General features: G+C 38.7%; 1 protein-coding gene across 1 annotated transcript; it reads right to left on the reverse strand.

The window, feature by feature from the left end:
- Positions 1–16,294: 16,294 nt before the first annotated feature.
- LOC100813780 (UDP-glycosyltransferase 72D1) lies at positions 16,295–18,952 on the reverse strand. The gene is made up of 2 exons (XM_003521984.4): positions 17,656–18,952; positions 16,295–16,880 (listed from the first exon to the last, which is right to left on the reverse strand). Exons 1-2 carry the CDS (start codon positions 18,632–18,634, stop codon positions 16,387–16,389), a joined length of 1,473 nt encoding a protein of 490 aa, XP_003522032.1. The 5' UTR covers positions 18,635–18,952; the 3' UTR covers positions 16,295–16,386.
- Positions 18,953–19,232: the final 280 nt, after the last annotated feature.

Consider the following 19,232-nt stretch of genomic DNA (forward strand, 5'->3'; position numbering starts at 1 on the left):
ATTTGATGAACATGTGTATGTTGTACCTTATGAATATCATTAGGAATGTTATGAGATGGTTGATGTGATGTTATGAGATGTTAAAGTGTGGACATGATATTCGATTGTAAATAAGTGAATGTGTTTAACACTTGATGTTACATTAATTATATCATGAGCTATGAATTATACAATAACCCGACCAGTGTTTATGCGCAGTGTTAAAGAGAAAGTGTAGGTTCCTAGTTAGGAATCAGTGTTAAATTGTAGCGCAATTGTGTTAAACATGTTTGAAACATGAGTGTGAGGTCGTGGTATTGTATAATTCATGAGCAGTGCTTATAAATGAAATATGTGATGAATTGTGGAATAATATGTTGTCTTGAGATTATAATATTGTTATTGAGATTGAGTAAAAGTGTAAAGTAGAACAGGTGTTGAATTGTGAGATACGTGAAAACATGTGATGGTGGATTGTGACATTATGAGATGTGAAATTGTGAATGAGTTTTGGTTGTGAATAAATGTGTGATTAATTCTTGATGTGACATTATTTGTGTTGTAAGCTATGAATTGTACAGTAACCCGACCAGTGTTATCTTGAGAAAAGTGTAAATGCGCAGTGTTAAAGAGAAAGTGTAGGTTTCCTATTTAGGAACCAGTGTTAAAGAGAAAGTGTAGATTCCTATTTAGGAACCAGTGTTAAATTGTAGCGCAATATGTTGTACGTGTTTAAGACACGAGTGTGAGGTCGTGGGTATTGTATAATTCACTAGCAGTGTCTGTGTGCTAAAATGATTTTAGGGGTTGGACCTGAATCAGGAGGGAGAGGCCCTGACGGACTCTTCGGAGTGTAGGCCTTGGGGGTCATCGGGTTTGAGTGTTCCTTTAAGCCTATGCTGATTCCATATGGTTGGAGCATTCTCGCAAAACATCGTGACCCTGACTGGTCTCCCTATGATTTTATTTAGTGAGAGTGACCTGGCAAACCCATTGTGTGGTGTGTCTTGTTATGTACTCCTAAGCGCCCCAGGGTGGTTTTTCACTGACATGGTACCACATTGCATGTAGGCTTGAGTCTTAGCATAATTGTCTCATGCGCTTGCTAATTGTTTATTATGAAATTGAGGTGTTATTATGTCTTGATCAGAGCGTGTGATTCTAGTGTAATGTGATTGATGATTGAAAAGTGTGATTGATGGATGAAAAGTGAACTTTGAATGACAAAGTGGTGAAATTACGTGAATTACATGTAAGTAAGTTTTATTTGGTTTATATGATATGTATATCTAGTTGTCTTGTTTCTCTATTAGATAGGAATGTGATAACTCACCCCCAGTTTGATGTTTGTGTTTGGATCCTGTGATGATCTTGAACTTTGTGTTTGGGGGAGCAGATGACTAGGTGAACTGCTTTAAGGAATATTGTGCTGAAGGACGTCGGGACACAACGCTCTGATAAGATGTGACATTGGGATATATGTTTTTATGTTAATTTTATGATGTTAGTCTATTTTATTTCACCTCACTAATTTAACAAAATATTTTTGTAAATTTGACGGTCTTATTTTGAGCCGAATATATTTTTAATGAGTTTATTTGGTAATTGAAATGAATGTGAACCTTTTTCCCATTTGATTTTTGTTCACCAATATATTTTATTTATTTATATATATGTCGGGGTAGAGGGTGTCACAGTGGTGGTCCCCATTTGTTTTGTGTACTTTTATGCTCGTTTTCATTTTCTTTCCATACCCCCTTTTGACGTGCTTCAGTCATTTATTTAAGTCATCTCTCGCGTAGTAAAAAAATAAAATAAATTTCCACCGATAATTTGATTTGTAATATTTGTTAATTTCTGTTAAAATGAATTCCGACTGTTCGGTCGTACCATAACCACGTTGGAAATAAAAAAAGAGGTAAAATAATAATATAATAATCAAAAAATACCATTTTAGTAAAATGAAGCGAAAAAAAATTAATCGGAAGTTTTCTCTTTGGGATTTTTCATTCTTAATCGAATTGACTAATAACTAAAGTGAAACTAAGGCTAAAATCAACTCGCCTAGTCAAGCTCGTCCACAAAAAAGTCACTAAAAAGGGTTTGAAAGTTTATCATTTCAGTTTTCCTTATCAAGTAAATGGATCATTTTTAAGGTTCAACGCCTTAAAATGATCACCTTTCAAGTAAAAAGAATCGCTTGATTCACTCTTAAGAAAGAACTACGTAGGTCTGATTTCCTCTTCAATGGAGGGTACGTAGGTGCAAAAACCTCACTTTTGTCGACCTCAAAAAATAAAAAAGAAATAAAAGTTAAGGTAACACAATTTCCACAATTCTTAAAAATAGGTTGTTGTCCTTTGAGACAAACATGAGAGGTGCTAATACCTTCCTCAAACGTAAATACAACTCCCGAACTTATAATTTTCGTTTTGACCGGTTTCCTTCGGTTTTTTCGACGTTTTCCACAAATAAACGTTGGTGGCGACTCCGCGCATCTTTCCTCCTTTGGAAAGCGCACCCGTGAGCCTCGCCTCGCTTGCCCGCAAAAGGGCATGTTGCGACAGTTGGCGACTCCACTAGGGAATGTTTTTTATTAGTTAGGCCTATTTTAAGGAATTGTGGAATTATGAAACTTTGTGTGTGCATTTGTTGAACTGTGTAAAATGTAAATAATTGTTGTCTATTTCACATTTTTTGCACTGCATTCTAAGCACCCACGGGTTTGAGTAAAAAGGGGCCCTATACCCGGGTTCATGGGAATCTAAGGAGTGGAGGTGAATCTATAATCATGCTAGGTCTCCGACTTGCTTGATAATAGTGAAACCTCGTCTAGAGCTTTCTCTCTTTATAATATGTTGTCGCTGGTATTCCATACCGCCACAATATTATTATCTTGAGTGATGATACCTCTAGAAAACAGTCGTGTGAGTTATGAATCGTTGGGAGTAGTTATTAGAGACCCCTAGATATTATCCTATAGGTCCCTAAAATAGGGGCACGAAGCGAACACGTTGCGTGCCTTTTAAACACTATCATGCATATAACCTAAAGGTCAGGTACGCCTTTGTTGTATGATTATTTGAGGATATTGTCATGCTTTGTAAATCCCCCTATTGCGCTTTTGCGCATCTGCATCATGTCGTCACACATGCGTTGTATGTGGGTCTCGTCTTTTGTCGTGGAAAGTCGGAAGATCCATATTGTCTTCTTAACTGCACACATGGCATCATAATGAACATATCGTTCCTACATTTGTTTGTTATCATATTCCTACATCACATTTTGCATGAGTCATTGCATCATCATGCATATGTGTTCAACAAACTTTTTTTATCTACAAATTTCATACTAATTGTTTTCATGTTTGCTCATGCGTGACCCTTGCGTTTTCCCCTGCAAGACAAAAACAAAAAAGAAAGTGCGAAAATTCACACTGCATTCTTAGTTGCATATATTCGGTACCATGAGCCAACCGTGTTGGGATCATAAACCCATTTCACTTAAAAATAAAATGATTGAACATGGTACCTAATGCATGGTAACTAAGAAAGGGTGTTTCTTCGGGCATCTCAATCTTATAATTACATTTTCCATGCATAGCATGCGTATTCCCGAGTCTTTCATCCCTATGAAATGTTGATGAAGTATTGGCGATCAAAATTGCCATTCCCTGGGTTATGGGGTTGAACCAAGCTCGTGCTTTTATGAAAAGATTCATCGAGTCAAGTTGAAGTATGGAAGTAACCATCTTGCAAAAGTTGGGGCAAAAGATGGATTATGTTACATCATTGCTTCGGCTACTGTCAAACACGTTTAGGATTGTTGATATCCTTGTTACTTCCAGTTTCACCTTGACAAAGATGTCATGGACCAAGTTGAAAATCTAAATTGATTCAACCCCATGTCCTGCGTAAAAATTTGCAATACTTCAACTATGCATCATTCGCATACATCCATGCTTTCCATTGGTTGCATTGCTCATTACATTCTTTCCTTGAAAAAAAAAAGAGAACTTAATCATTGTTATAAAAAAGAAAAGAACCCGCTTTACGACGCCCTTACCGAACCTGTACGGAGCTAGAGTAATGGGTAAAGCAGAGGAGGTGCAAGAGAAGGTGAAGGCCGACATGGATGCCATGAAAGAGAAAATGGCCACAATGATGGAGGCCATGATGAGCATGAAGAAGATAATGGAAGTCAATGCGGTTACAATTGAGAGCCAACAACCCCAAACTGATCATTCACATGTCTCTTAAACCGTGGGGGAGACATATGAAATTCCCCACCACAATCTAGCCGACTTCGAGCCTTGCCTCGGATATGCCATTGAAGGGCAAGCAGTTGGTGGTATACCCCTACAAAACCCTTTGGAGAGCCCTCAGTATCACCCCCAGCTACACCTCTTGCATTCCACAACAAGTAAAAACCCTCATGATATGGCAGAAATGGGAAAGTTGGATCATCTAGAGGAAAGGCTCAGGGCCATTGAAGGAGGAGAAGATTATGCCTTTGCTAACCTAGAAGAGTTGTTCCTAGTACCCAATATCATCACCCCTCCCAAGTTCAAGGTGCCAGACTTTGACGAGTACAAGGGGACTACTTGCCCCAAGAACCATCTAAAGATGTATTATCGGAGGATGGGGGCATACGCAAAAGATGAGGAATTGTTGATACATTCCTTCCAAGAAAGTCTTACTGGGGTAGCTATTACCTGGTACACTAACTTGGAACCTTCCCGAGTCCATTCTTGGAAGGACCTAATGGTTGCCTTCGTTAGGTTGTGTCAGTATAATGGCTTCGGATAGGATGCAACTACAGAACATGTGCAAAAAGGGGGCATGAATCTTTCAAAAGAATACGCCCAAAGGTGGAGAGACCTGGCAGTTCAAGTGGCACCTCAAGTGGCACCTCAATGACGAAGAAAAAATGATGACAATGATAGTAGACACATTACCAGTATGAAAAGATGGTGGGCTATACACCTTCAAGCTTTGATGATGTGGTCTTCACCGACGAAAGGATCAAAGTAGGTCTAAAAAGAGGCAAATCTGATCATCATGCTTTGATACATGCCAAAAAAACTAGGGCAAATGAAGAGGGTGAAAATAAAGGAGAAACCCTTGTTGCGACTGTCATTCCTACATGGCCAAACTTCCCACCAACCCAACAATGTCATTACTCAGCCAATAACAAACCTTATCCTTACCCACCACCCAGTTATCCGTAAAGGCCATCCCTAAATCAACCACAAAGCCTGTCTACCGCACTTCCAATGACGAACACCACCTTTAGCAAAACCAAAAACACCAACCAAGAAATGAATTTTGCAGCGAGAATGCCTGTAGAATTCACCCCAATTCCAGTGTCCTATGCTGACTTGCTCCCATATCTGCTTGATAATTCAATGGTAGCCATAACCCTAGCCGAGGTTCATCAACCTCCATTTCTCCGAGAATATGACTCGAAAGAAACGTGTGCTTGTCACGGAGAAGCCCCGGGGCATTCCATTGAGCATTGTAGGGCTCTGAAGTGTAAGGTGCAAGGTCTAATTGATGCGGGCTGGCTTAAATTTGAGGAGAATCGCGTGTAAATCCTGACATTGACAAGAGATGCCACACATGGGGCAATTTTGAAAGCTTTTGTTAGATGTCTCTAATGACCCATCATGATTTTCAAGTTTGTACCATTATTGTAAACCACAGTTACAATGTTAAATGAAATGAATAAAGTTGATATCTTTTTCCCTCATCCTCTCACAAACGCATCTTTGCTTATTCAACTTTCACCGGAATGTGGGTGCAAGCCATTGGTCTGTTTGCTCAAGCGACCTGTGCTCCTGAGTTTGGACTTCCAAGACCGTTCAATCAGAGATTACTCGTCTTGCACGTTGGTGGGGGTGCCGTAAAACAACAAGTAAAGTTCAAAACAAATAAGTTTCAAAATAAAAAAAAAAGTGTTCAAAAAGAAAAAGAAAAAAGCATTTGATTGACTGTCTTTTCAAGACGTTCATGTGACCTCATTTTATCATTCTGGAAAGTTTGTCTTTTTAGAGAGAAGTGAGTTATCAAGAATAGGATGTTGGACAAATGGCCTCAGTTACCTTAAGAAAAAGAGGGGTTGAATTAAGATACAAAGACTATTCCCCAATTAAGCTTTCACTCTCTCTTTTCGGATTAACAATGCACCCTTAACATGAATTACTCAAAAGACAATTCAAAATAAACTTCTTTAAAGCAAAAGATAAATAGCAATAAATAAAAGAAGTTTAAGGGAAGAGAGGAATGCAAGCCTGATTTATATTGGTTCGGCCACTTCCCGTGCCTACGTCCAGTCCTCAAACAACCCGCTTGAGATTTTCCACTCTCTTTATAAAACTCCTTTTACAAAGTCTGAACCACACAGGGACAACTCTTCCCTTGTGTTCAAGAATCCTTTACAACAAGAGACCCACGGTCTCTTAATCCCTTTTCAGAAATAAGAAGAAGAGAAGAAGAGATCTCTCTTAAACGAGATAGATTGTAAAATGAAGATCAATCAAAATTCCTTATTGAATATGCAAGTGGTTGACCAAGGAATCTTTTTGAGAGGATAAAACATTTCAGTTCAGAAAAACTCTTAATCTTTTGAGAGGATAAAACTTTTTGGCAATGAAAACTCTCTTTAAATTCGTGTTTCCAAGTCACATATAAATAGACCTTTGATGGTCATTCATAAACCATTTGAATAGATGTGACTCTTGGAAATTATATTCTGAAAATCCCCTCTGGTAATCGATTATAGGCTTTAAAATTTGAATTAAAATGTTCAATAAACTGTTCATAATTAATTATCATCCATGCGTAATCAATTACACATTTAAATTTTGAATTCAAATTTCTAGTGACTGTGATAAACATTTTCAGCTGCCGGTAATCGATTACCAAAGAGAAAATCTCAATTTGAGGTGATAGAATTCTTCGGTCAAACCTTTTGTTTTTTCAATTTGGAAACTTCTTCCTAAAGATTCTAGAGATCAACTTGATCATATATCTTGATTTTCTTGGATTCTTGTCTTGAATAAAACTTAGAAGCACTTGATCCTTTAGCATCATCAAGACATCAAAACATCTTGCTTCTACATAGGAGTCATTTGACTTAATCCATCAACTGAAAAATCCTTCAACTATTTCTCGTCCTTGGAAAATTCTTTTTGCAAGAATCAGCTGCTTCTTCCTCACTACGAGGTTGTGAAAACAAGACAACAATTGGTACCTCTAAGCCCTACACTGGGGCAATGAAAGGCACCATGCATAAACCTCAAACGAACCTAGGGGCAGATTAGAAGTTCTCATCCAATAGGTTCCTTGCTACAAGGTCATGACGAAAGACAACGATTGTACCTCAAAGCCTTACACTGGGGTAATGAAAGGCACCATGCAAAAACCTCAAGCGAACCTAGGGGCAGATTAGAAGTTTTCACCCAATAGGTTCCCAGCTACAAGGTCATGATGAAAGATAACAATTGGTACCTCAAAGCCTTACACTGGGGCAATGAGTGACATCGTGCATGAGCCTCAAGTGAACATAGGGGCAGATCAAAAGTTCTCACCCGTCGATGTTTTTAAACAAGAAAAAAAAGGGAGACAAGCCCTGGAATTTCAATAGATTGACTAAACGTCAAACGACTCCATTGTCGTTACTCCAAAATGATCAAGTGACTAAATCAAACAGAATATACACTCTGAGGGAGTTCCCGGAGAGATTTGCAAAAGATAGGATAAGGTTGCATGAATTATCACCTTTTTCAAAAGGACAATCAATCTGTGTTTTCCAAAAAAAATTAAATCAAAATCAAAATCACAAAATAGGGAAAGAATGTCATGAACATTGTACAACTTTCCATTGCATTGCATTGTTTCATATGAGGTCAACATTACCAAATTTTACGACAAAGGTTGCATGCGTCTGCATCCCTAAAAATCATGTTAACTGCATAGATTTCCTACATCTCGTGTCCAATCTTGTTGGATGACCGACCCTCTCGATGAGTCGATCTCTTGCTTTCTCATAAAGGTGGACCCTTGGGTACTAGTACCTATCACTTTTAGAGGACTATATGTCCTCGCCATCAGAGGACTGCACATCCTCGCCTGCAGAGGGCTGCACGCCCTCGCCTTTAGAAGGCTACGCGTCCTCATTTTCAGTGTGCTCCATATCCACACCTTAGGAGAATATAAGGTCTTTTGCCCTTAGATGCTTAACCGAGACTTCCGCTCCCAGTTAAGGGGCCAGTAGTTTCCTTTTATCAGTTCCTGGGCCACCCCCTGATATTGGAGGGCGACCAACTGTGCGAGCACATCTAGAAAGGGAGGCTATCACACGTCTACTATGCATACCGGGGCAAGATTTCCCCCGTGCCGCTGCAAAAAGACGAGTGCGAATCATGCGCACCAACATGATCACTCTTACGTGGATGATGTTGCTATTTAGCAACATTCTGCCCAGCGACCATAATGCCAATCTCCCCTTGCAGATGTATCAGTTGGTCTGTGCCGTCATGACATAGGTAAGTATGCACATGGCACAATTGATTTCTGATGTCATCTATTGTTTGCAGGGATCGCGCCCACAAGACACCCAGTGGACCCGAAGAAGTCCAACAGGGCCCTGGGGTTTCCAGCTCTGGTTACGGGCCTCTGTCAGTCCTACAGGGTGCCCGTTCCCCCAGCGAGGTCATGCCATCGTGACATAGGTAAGTATACATATGGTTCAACTGATTTCTAATACCATCTATTGTTTGCAGGAATTGCACCCACAAAGACACCCAGTGGACCCGGAGAAGTCCAACAGGGCCCTGGGGTTTCCAGCTCTGGTTACGGGCCTCTGTAGTCCTACAGGGTGTCTGTTCCCCCCGGCAAGGTCACGTCATCATGACATAGGTAAGTATGCACATCGCTCAACTGATTTCTGATTTCATCTATTGTTTGCAGGGATCGCGCCTGCAAGACACCCAGTGGACCCGAAGAAGTCCAATAGGGTCTTGGAGTTGTCAAGCTCTAATTACGGGTCTCTGTCAGTTCTACGGAGTGCCTGTCACCTCCAGCAAGGGAATCAGGCCCCCTACTAATCGAGCTTTCATCACGAAGTACTGCGTCCCCAGGCAGGCGCAGGGCGAAACACCACAGCAGCCTGGGGATGGCCAGCAGCGGGCAACAGACGCACCGCCATCACCTCTAGAGTTCACCTCAGCTTATCCACAAAAAGGTTAGAGCGTTGCTTACGACCCATGGCCGACCAATAGGCGACCAAGTCCAGAGCCAAAGGTATGCAAAGTACTAGGTCCGTGACCGACAAGCCATCAAGCGTCCAGCTCAAGACGTTAAAGAAATGCTACTAGGAGGCAACCTAGTACCTTATAAATCTCTGCTTGTTATTTGATCACTTTTGTTTCTCAAGTCATAGCAGGACACACCTAGTTGCTCATGATCCTAGGTATTTGAATAAAACAAGCACAAGCTCGGAAGGTAGTCATATATATATATATATATATATATATATATATATATATATATATATATATATATATGTTTAGATAGAAGGATACCTTGGATATGCATGTATGTAGCAAAAATACTTCACAATATATATATATGTATGTTTAGGTAGCAAGATACCTTGGATATGCATGTATATAGCAAAAATATCTCACAAAACATATATATGTATGTTTAGGTAGCAAGATACCTTGGACACGCATGTATGTAGCAAAATACCTCACAAAAATATACGTATGTTTAGGTAGCAAAATACCTCATGAAAAAAAAAAGAGAGCGAGCAAGAAAAGAATAAGAAGAAAAAAAAAATAGAAAGAAAAATAATAAAAAAATAATAATAATAAAAAGTTGTCTAGATAAAAAACAACATGCTTGTGAAAAGAGATAATTTCCAACTTTTCTTTGAAAGATTTTACTGATCTTAACCAGTTTTTGAAAAAAAATGTGTGTACACATTTGAAGGGTAAATGCTGTGAAAAGTTTTTCGAACACCCAAGATAGACTCGGATGAATGCACAAATTGATAGAAGAACATATTTTGAAAATACTGGGTTGACTTAAAATAGGGAAAATGAATCCTGAGTCCTAGTGTCACATGACCATAAAAACTTGATGCTTGAGTGTCCACATGGGTGCATGCATCACCAGTTTTGCATAAAATTTCCTAATCATCATTGTTGCATGTGTATCATGGAAATAATGTAGGACATCCCCTTTATCCCCGAACCGCTGGCCAAACCCTGACATATATCATGACCAGCCGTTCTACAAGCCTTGAGCCAAAATCTGAACTTATCATAAACCTTGACCCAGGGTGAGAATGTCAATCCTTGCCCTCGGAAAACAAAAAAAAAGGAAAAAAAAAAGAAAAAATCTCAATCAAAGAGTGGGAGAAAGCAAAAAAAGGAAAGAAAATTCCCGATCAAGGATCGGAAGAAAACAGAAGAAACATCCAGAAAGGTCTTTGGACTAGACAATATCTGAACAGTACAGAATTGTCACCAAGTAAACAAGAAAAAGGAAACCACGACCTAAAGTGGTTCTCTCCCTTTGAGTGCCGACAAAATCCTGTGCGCTAGCGACTTTCTCGCCACGCACTAAACAAAAATAGAAAAGGAAAAGGCAAAAATACTCAAAGCAAAATTCCCCACCTAAAAACCATTCCCAAAATAAGTCATATTGATCCATGATCACGCATGTAATCTTTGATTTGATAGGAAATGATTTGCAAAATCAAGTCATGACATATCTATGGTTTGGAATTAGGATAAAACACTTACCTGTGTGAGATTGATACACTTTGAGTGATTTTCTCCTATCTTTGTTGGACCCAGTGTTTCCTCTAAATGGTCGTTTAGAAACGAAATGCTAACATTCAAAATCTCATTTACGGTTATGAGAAAATTTCATCAGCATACTCTCCTTCCCCGATAGACACATTGTTTTTCATCCAAAAAGCATATGTTGCTTTGATCAGTTGGAAGTTTTGTCTCTTTACTAAAGCATGTTCGCATTTTGGTGAAGCAAACACTGAGACTATTTTTAGTCTCACAGTTATCAAGAACTACGTAGGTCTGAGTTCCTCATCACAAATTGAGGATACATAGGAGCAAAAGCCCTACTTTTGTCGACCACCCCACCTTTTTGTTACCGTGACCCAAGAGTCCGGTGGCATGCGAAGCCACATGACTATGGGATCCCCAAATTCGTATGTTCCATCATTTATCTTGTTTCTATGACTGAGGCACTAACGTTTGTTTTTTGTTGTTACGGTTGTCATTTGTTTTGTGCATATATTTTGTTTGGACTATTACGTTAATGCTTACTTCGTTATTTGTTGATAATGTTTGTTCCGGAATCTTGTAGGGTTTTCCTTTAGGAACGTCGTCCTAAAAATAAAACGAACAAAAGTCGTGATAACACCAAGAATTGAAAAAGAAAGAGGCGTTGTGAACAAATGTTGTGTCTATATATAAAAAAGAAAAGAGTTTTTATATGTAAAAAGTGTATGGAAAGATTTGGTGTGTGTGTAAATAATGTGTGAAGAGAAATTCTCGTGTGTGAGTAATGAGTGTATATAAAGAAATTTTTGTATAAACCACGAGTGTATCTTTGAACAAGAATAGAGTTTTTATGTAGACCGTGTGACGTAAAGAGAAAGAGTTCCAATGCGTGTACAGAAAAAGTTTGTCATGTATAAGAATGTAGATGTACAAAGAAAAGTTTTCCTCATAGAGGGCCATGGGTGTATAGTTTTGTGAATATAAAAATGAAACAAAAAAGGAAAAAGAAAGAAAGACCTCGAAGGTCGACATGTTATAGTTAGGAAGCATAAATCATTCGTAAAGAGCACGCATATCTTCTGGAAAAAAGGGACTGACGCTAAGAGTTTATTTTCCTGAATAACCGAGATAAGAATGGATGAATTCATTGAACTGATGAAAGAACATAATTGGGAAACGTTGGGTCTGTTTGTGTAAATTCCCGACCGTAGTATCACAATGCCGTAAATGGGATGCTTGAGTGCCCACCTGGCTGTGGCCATGACTAATTTTGCACGTTGTTTCCAAATCATCATTTTCGCGCGTGCCTTGTGGAATAATATGGAAGTTTGGCACGAGACCGACACATTGACACCCAAATTTGTTTTACCCCAGATATCAAGATCGGGCTCCCACGATAAAAGCCCCCATTGAGAGACAACCTTAGAATTTTTTGAACCTTGGCCTATCAAAAGAATCCTCATCCTTTCCCCCAAAGCAAAGGACAGCGAAATCTCATCTCCTCGAGGATGAGCGAATAGAATGCTAAAACCTGATTTCCCAAAGAAAGGAATGGAGAAAGAGAAGTGAAAAGAAAGAAAAGGAAGAAATGGAAAGAAAGAAAAAACAAAAAGATGAAAATAAATAAAAGAACAATAAAAAAGGAAAGAAAAAGAAGGATTCCCGATCGAAGATCGAAAGGAAGTGAAAAAGGAAAAGATCGGAGGAAAACAGAGTAATTCCCGATCAATGAAAGAAAGAGAACAGAAATTCTTCAAGCCAGATAAATTTTCGGCAAGGTAGGTGACTGCCGGCAAAGGAAAACCCATTTTTTGGTGGTTCTTCCTTTCAGATTGCCACTCAAAATCATTCTCGACTGGCGATATCCCGCCCCACATAAATAAAGAGGAAAAGACCGAAACACCCAGTTTCCTCTCAAAAAACACTACCCTCGAGAAAATCCTATTGATCCGTGATCGTACGTGTGATCTTTGATTCGATAGGAAATCGTGTGCAAAATAAAGTCGTGGTGCAGTTATGGTTTGGGATTAGGGTAAAACACTTTCCTGTGTGAGTTTTTATACACTATGAGTGATTTATTCCCAGTTTCAGCTTAACCTGATGTTTACCCTGAATGTTCATTCAAAAGCTAAAAGTTGACATCATGCCTTTCATTTTCGGGTACAAGGAAGATTACCCTTGGCATAAGTATATCGTTTTTCTAAGACATGGTGCTCTCGTGAATGATTTATTTTTCTTTGCAAAAAGCATGTTTTCCTTTTTTTAGGTGGAAAAAACCCGGTGGACCATTTGGTCCTGCCTCGCCTTTTTCGGAGCCCCATGAATTGCGTTTTCGTTCATGCATCCTGCACCCACGAGTTTGGAGCCATGCGTAGTGATTGCTTAGTGCAATTCTCCATTCTCTACCCTTTTTCGGAGCCCCATGAATTGCGTTTTCGTTCATGCATCCTCCACCCACGAGTTTGGAGCCATGCGTAGTAATTTCTTAGTGCAATTCTCCATTCTCTACCCCTTTTTCGGAGCCCCATGAATTGCGTTTTCGTTCATGCATCCTCCACCCACGAGTTTGGAGCCATGTGTAGTGATTGCTTAGTGCAATTCTCCATTCTCTACCCTTTCTCGGAGCCCCATGAATTGCGTTTTCGTTCATGCATCCTCCACCCACGAGTTTGGAGCCATGCGTAGTGATTGCTTAGTGCAATTCTCCATTCTCTACCCCTTTTCCGGAGCCCCATCAATTGCGTTTTCGTTCATGCATCCTCCACCCACGAGTTTGGAGCCATGCGTAGTAATTGCTTAGTGCAATTCTCCATTCTCTACCCTTTTTCGGAGCCCCATGAATTGCGTTTTCGTTCATGCATCCTCCACCCACGAGTTTGGAGCCATGCTTCATGATTGACTAGTGAGGACCCTCTAGTGCAATCCTCCATCCTTGCCCTTTATTCGAAGCCCCATGAATTGCGTTTTCGTTCGTGCATCCTCCACCAATGAGTTTGGAGCCATTCTTCATGATTACGTAGTGTGGACCCTCTAGTGCAATCCTCCATTCTCCAATGTGTTCTTCATGGTCAAGTGCGGACCCTCTTGACTGGAAAATGTGATCTTTGTTATTTTCCCGATTGATTCCTTTGCCAAACGTGTATATTATGTTATTGTTGTTTTTGTTATTGTTTGTATTTTGTTTTGTGTTGTGCAGAAAAAAGAAAGAGTAGAGACGAGAGTCATCATGGAATAATCACGGAAAGAGCGAGACAGACGAAATCAGTGTCTTATCTTTGCTTTCCTCTTATCTCCGATAAAAGGTAAGTAAAGAGAGGCAACTGTCATACCCTAATTTCGTCCGGGGATTATTACTTGACGACATGCAACCTTTGATTGGCCGTTTCAAGATACTTGGCACCCTTTGTTGCACAATATGTAAGTCTCGAGACGCGCCGGAAGTCAGAAGGAAGCAGGGTTACGCGATCCGTGAAATTCCATAATGTGGCGGAAACCAAAAGGAGGTGTTGTTGCGCAATCCGTGAGTTTCCGTAACTTCTTCGAAAGCTAAAAAAGAGTAAATACATGATTCGTAACCTTACAAAAAGAAAATATGTATCATTACAAAATTCGTAAAGTTTCGTAACGTTACGGAAAAAGAATCACCAAAAAACAACAAAGGGGGTGTATTTAGTAAAATAAGGGTGCACATAGTAATTTTCGAATCTGGGCCTTCTAGAGGTTTCTGGGCAATTTCTTGCTTAAGGTGGAAGCAACCTAGCTCGCCTGGGCGAGCTAGGTGGCAACCACCTCCCCCGTTTGGTTTAAAAATGGGATTCCAGGGCTTCTGGGACACCCGTAATGCTTCCGTAAAATTCCCATAACCCTAAATAAGCATATTTCACTTAATACGGGTGAGAGGGAAGAGAAAAAAAGAAGAAAATCAAGTCCTATATGCTTCCATGAGGCTTCCGTAACTTTTCCGTAAATTATGAAAGAAGGGGGGTGAACTTATCAAAATTGGGGGGGGGTGCAAATAGCCATTTCGAAATTGGGGGGTGCAAGTAACCTGGGCAAGTTGGGCGGCAACCTTCTCCCCCTTTTTCCTATAAATAGACTGAACGGGGCTGTTCTAAGGGTCTCGGATCCCCCTGGTGATGTATTTTAGTTGTTTTGGGTGAAAAAAATTGTTTCCGTGAAGAAAATCCAAGCCGAGGTGCTTCCGTAACGCTTCCGAGATGTTTCCGTAAGCAAATCCGTGAAGGTTTTCCTTCGTTATTCACCGTTCTTTGTTCTTCAACGGGTAAGTTTTCAAATCGAGCTTTTCAATTCATTCTATGTACCCGTGGTGGTCCCCATTTGTTTTGTATACTTTTATTCTCATTTTCATTTACTTTCCGTACCCCCTTTTGACGTGCTTCAGTCATTTATTTAAGTCATCTCTCGCCTAATAAAAAAAATAAAATAAATTTTCACCGATCATTTGATTTGTAATATTCGTTAATTTCTGTTAAAATGAATTCCGACCGTTCGGTCGTACCGTAACCACGTTGGAAATAAAAAAAGAGGTAAAATAATAATATAATAATCAAAAAATACCATTTTAGTAAAATGAAGCGAAAAAAAATCAATCGGACGTTTTCTCTTTGGGATTTTTCATTCTTAATCGAATTGACTAATAACTAAAGTGAAACTAAGGCTAAAATCAACTCGCCTAGTCAAGCTCGTCCACAAAAAAGTCACTAAAAAGGGTTTGAAAGTTTATCATTTTAGTTTTCCTTATCAAGTAAATGGATCATTTTTAAGGTCCAACGCCTTAAAATGATCACTTTCAAGTAAAAAGAATCGTTTGATTCACTCTTAAGAAAGAACTACGTAGGTCTGATTTCCTCTTCGATGGAGGGTACGTAGGAGCAAAAGCCCCACTTTTGTCGACCTCAAAAAATAAAAAAGAAATAAAAGTTAAGGTAACACAATTTTCACAATTCTAAAAAATAGATTGTTGTCCTTTGAGACAAACGTGAGAGGTGCTAATACCTTCCTCAAACGTAAATACAACTCCCGAACTTAGAATTTTTGTTTTGACCGGTTTCCTTCAGTTTTTCCGACGTTTTCCATAAATAAACGTTGGTGGCGACTCCGCGCATATTTCCTCCTTTGGAAAGCACACCCGTGAGCCTCGCCTCGCTCGCCCGCAAAAGGGCATGTTGCGACAGGACATTATGGCCTTTTCACAGTAATTGTTGGGTGCACTAGCAAAACTGCTGGGTGCACCTAGCAACACTCAATTTATTTCCACTCAGCTCCAACCCCAAAGCCATCTCTTTCATTTCCACAAATGACATTGTGTATCCAATCCCAAGTGACACATACAATATTTGACCATTTAAATATTAAATAGAAATTAACATTAATTTAAAACAACCAACAAATTAAATTGTTAATTTTCATGATGAGTACCACTAAACAAACAAACAAAAATACTAGTTTGTAAGGAATAAATTTAAATCATAAAAGTTCAAACAAAGCAGTAATAATGATTGTTTATTTTAGAATAGAATTTCCTTTTACCAAAGTGAGTATTTATTTTAACCACCACAAATGAGTTATCACATCCCATTTGAGTGAGTGATTTTTGAAAGTGCTAAATAAGAAGGACCATCATGAGACCAAGCTCTTTCTGCTAAGTGCTTAAGCTCTTTAGCCCTTTCCCTCATTACACACCCTTCTTTGTCATCCTTATCCATTATCTTCCTTATTGCTTTTGATAACTCCTCCCTTCCAACCATATTGGTAGATGGTGACACCTCTACTCGAATTGCATTGCCAACTTCCTCCATTAGCATCGTAGCATTCATCATTTGCTCTGCAAAAAGAGGCAATCCAATTATTGGCACCCCACATGAAACACTCTCTATTAATGAGTTCCACCCACAATGAGACACAAAACCACCAATAGATGGGTGCTTCAAAATATCCAATTGTGGTGCCCAATCTGTGATCACAATTCCATTGGTTTGTATGCGGTAGAACTCATCAGGAAAAGAATTTGATGGTTGATTATTAGACCCAAGGGTAGTTCCGGTTTCTCCAAGAGGTGCACCTACAATTCAACATATAAATTAATAATTATATGATGAAAACTCAAGCACAATATAAAAATTACTACGATGGTACTCTAAAACATCAATTCTATATCATTAAGGGAAAAAGGGAACTAATTAATTCTACAATAGAATAATATATGATATAATAGTTCTGATGAATAATTAATTTCAAAAGTCTCACTCTAGTGAAAATACTTGTCTACGTGTGAAAGTGAGAAAAACTAATATCAATCATAAATAAGGTCAATACTTAAAAATTCATGTAATCATCAAATCTAAAAAATATCACAAAATAAAAATTAAATTTGTAAATGTATTATCATATTTAATAAAATCTCAATTATCATGTTATTATTTTTTAAAATTATCATTAACCAATCATTATCATCATCATAATTATTATTGTCATCACCATCTTAATTATCATAATTTTTATCACTATAATTATTACCATCAACATAATTACTCTCACACGACAAGACAAAGATGATAATAATAACAACTATAATCATCAATTAAGTAAACTCACTTGTCAACTTAACTTATCCACTTCTTTACTTATTGAATTATGCAATCCAACTGACTTAAATTATTAAGTAAACGAGACCATCTCTATCTACATCTAGATGCATAGTATCCCACATATATATATATATATATATATTGATCGAGAGTTTGAGACTCCCAACAAGTCTGAAAAAACATAGGCACGGTGATTCTGCCTTAATTATAATAAATAAATAAATAAAATGTCACACTGTACCAACTCACCTGCTGTGAGATAGTTGCCGGTGCCAGCTTTGGTGACAGGTGGACGCACAGACCAAACAAATTTATTTCCACTCAGCTCCAACCCCAAAGCCATCTCTTTCATTTCCACAAATGACATTGTGTATCCACTCCCAAGTGACACATACACAACAGACTCTTCTTCTTGTTTGTCCAGCCACTCAAAAACATCACTTATTTTTCCCTCATTGCTACCATTAGGGCCTCTTTGATCCCTTACTATAGGCCCAACCGGGTACACGGGCACCTTGGCAATGATGTGTCCACTACCAAGTGCTTCAAGTGTCTTTGGCTCCAACTCATGAAACGTGTTAACAAAGATCCCATCAGCAAGTGCTGCCCCTTCACACGCGCCAACAAATTCATGGTAGATCCTTTGTGTCCTGTCATGCATCATAGGAATCAAATCAAGGGGGTGAACGGATTTGCAACCTGGGATTGGGATGGGTTTGCTTTCATTGCTATATTCTCCTTCTATTTCTTTATCCAAAGTGGGGGTGTGAAGACCAAGTGCGACGAGCCATGAATTGGTTGGTGCAAAAGCAAATATGGGTAGGTTTAGGTTTTTGGCTAGAGGTATAACTTGGCTGAAGAAGAAGTCAGTGATGATCATGGTTGGGTTGAGGTTCATGGTGGATATTGTGGACATAAAAAGTAGTGGGATTTCATGCATTATAATTGCTAGTTTGGTTTCTAAGGTGTCATGAGGACTAACATGGATGGTGAGATCAATAGGGGGGAGTTGAATTAGATCGAAAAGGTTTTCCTTTATGGCTGATTGGAGAATTTGTGTCTCAGCTTTTGATGGAGTAGAGGTTTTGATTGAACCATAAAAGAAGGTGAGTTTGGAAATGATTTTGTGAGTGACTAAACGCTTGGCAAGTTCTAGGGCAGGGATTATGTGACCCATTCCTGGTGAAACAAGGACTAGAGCATGATGATTATTGTTTGAGATGGCCATGAGATGGGAATTATGAATGAAACTAATGATTTAATTGGAATAGGGTAAGGGAATCAATGGAGGATTGAGCTAGGCAGAGATGCTTATTTGGTAATATTTATTTTTGAGATAGTCCAGAGACAAAACGAAGTCAAACGATATTGGAGGAATGGTGCGCATTATGTCAAATTTAGATGATTGTGCCAATGAATATTTTTTTGTACAATCATATGTAATATATAATTTGGTAGCTGAAGAAAAGATATATAATAAGAAGAAAAAAAACAAGAGAGAAATACAAATGGGGATAAGACCACTTCCCACTCCTTGGATTCGAGCTCCTTGTAACAGAACAAATTACTGCTCTTTATGTATATAAAAAGAGTTCTATTTTTTTATAGTTTTTTGTATATAAAAAGACAAATACAAACACTTCTTTTATACAATATTAAAAAATATATACTTTTAAAATTAGTAGAGTTTATACAAAATAATAATTAAATTAGTTAGACATTGTGGTATCGTTTTATATGGCTAACCGGCCAAACCCAAAAAGTCATAAACGTGATTTTGAATAGAGACACTGACGTTTTAGTTGTTTACAGCATCAAGTTGACGT

The sequence above is a fragment of the Glycine max genome, chromosome 3 (assembly GCF_000004515.6).
Source record: "Glycine max cultivar Williams 82 chromosome 3, Glycine_max_v4.0, whole genome shotgun sequence".
Taxonomy (NCBI): domain Eukaryota; kingdom Viridiplantae; phylum Streptophyta; class Magnoliopsida; order Fabales; family Fabaceae; genus Glycine; species Glycine max.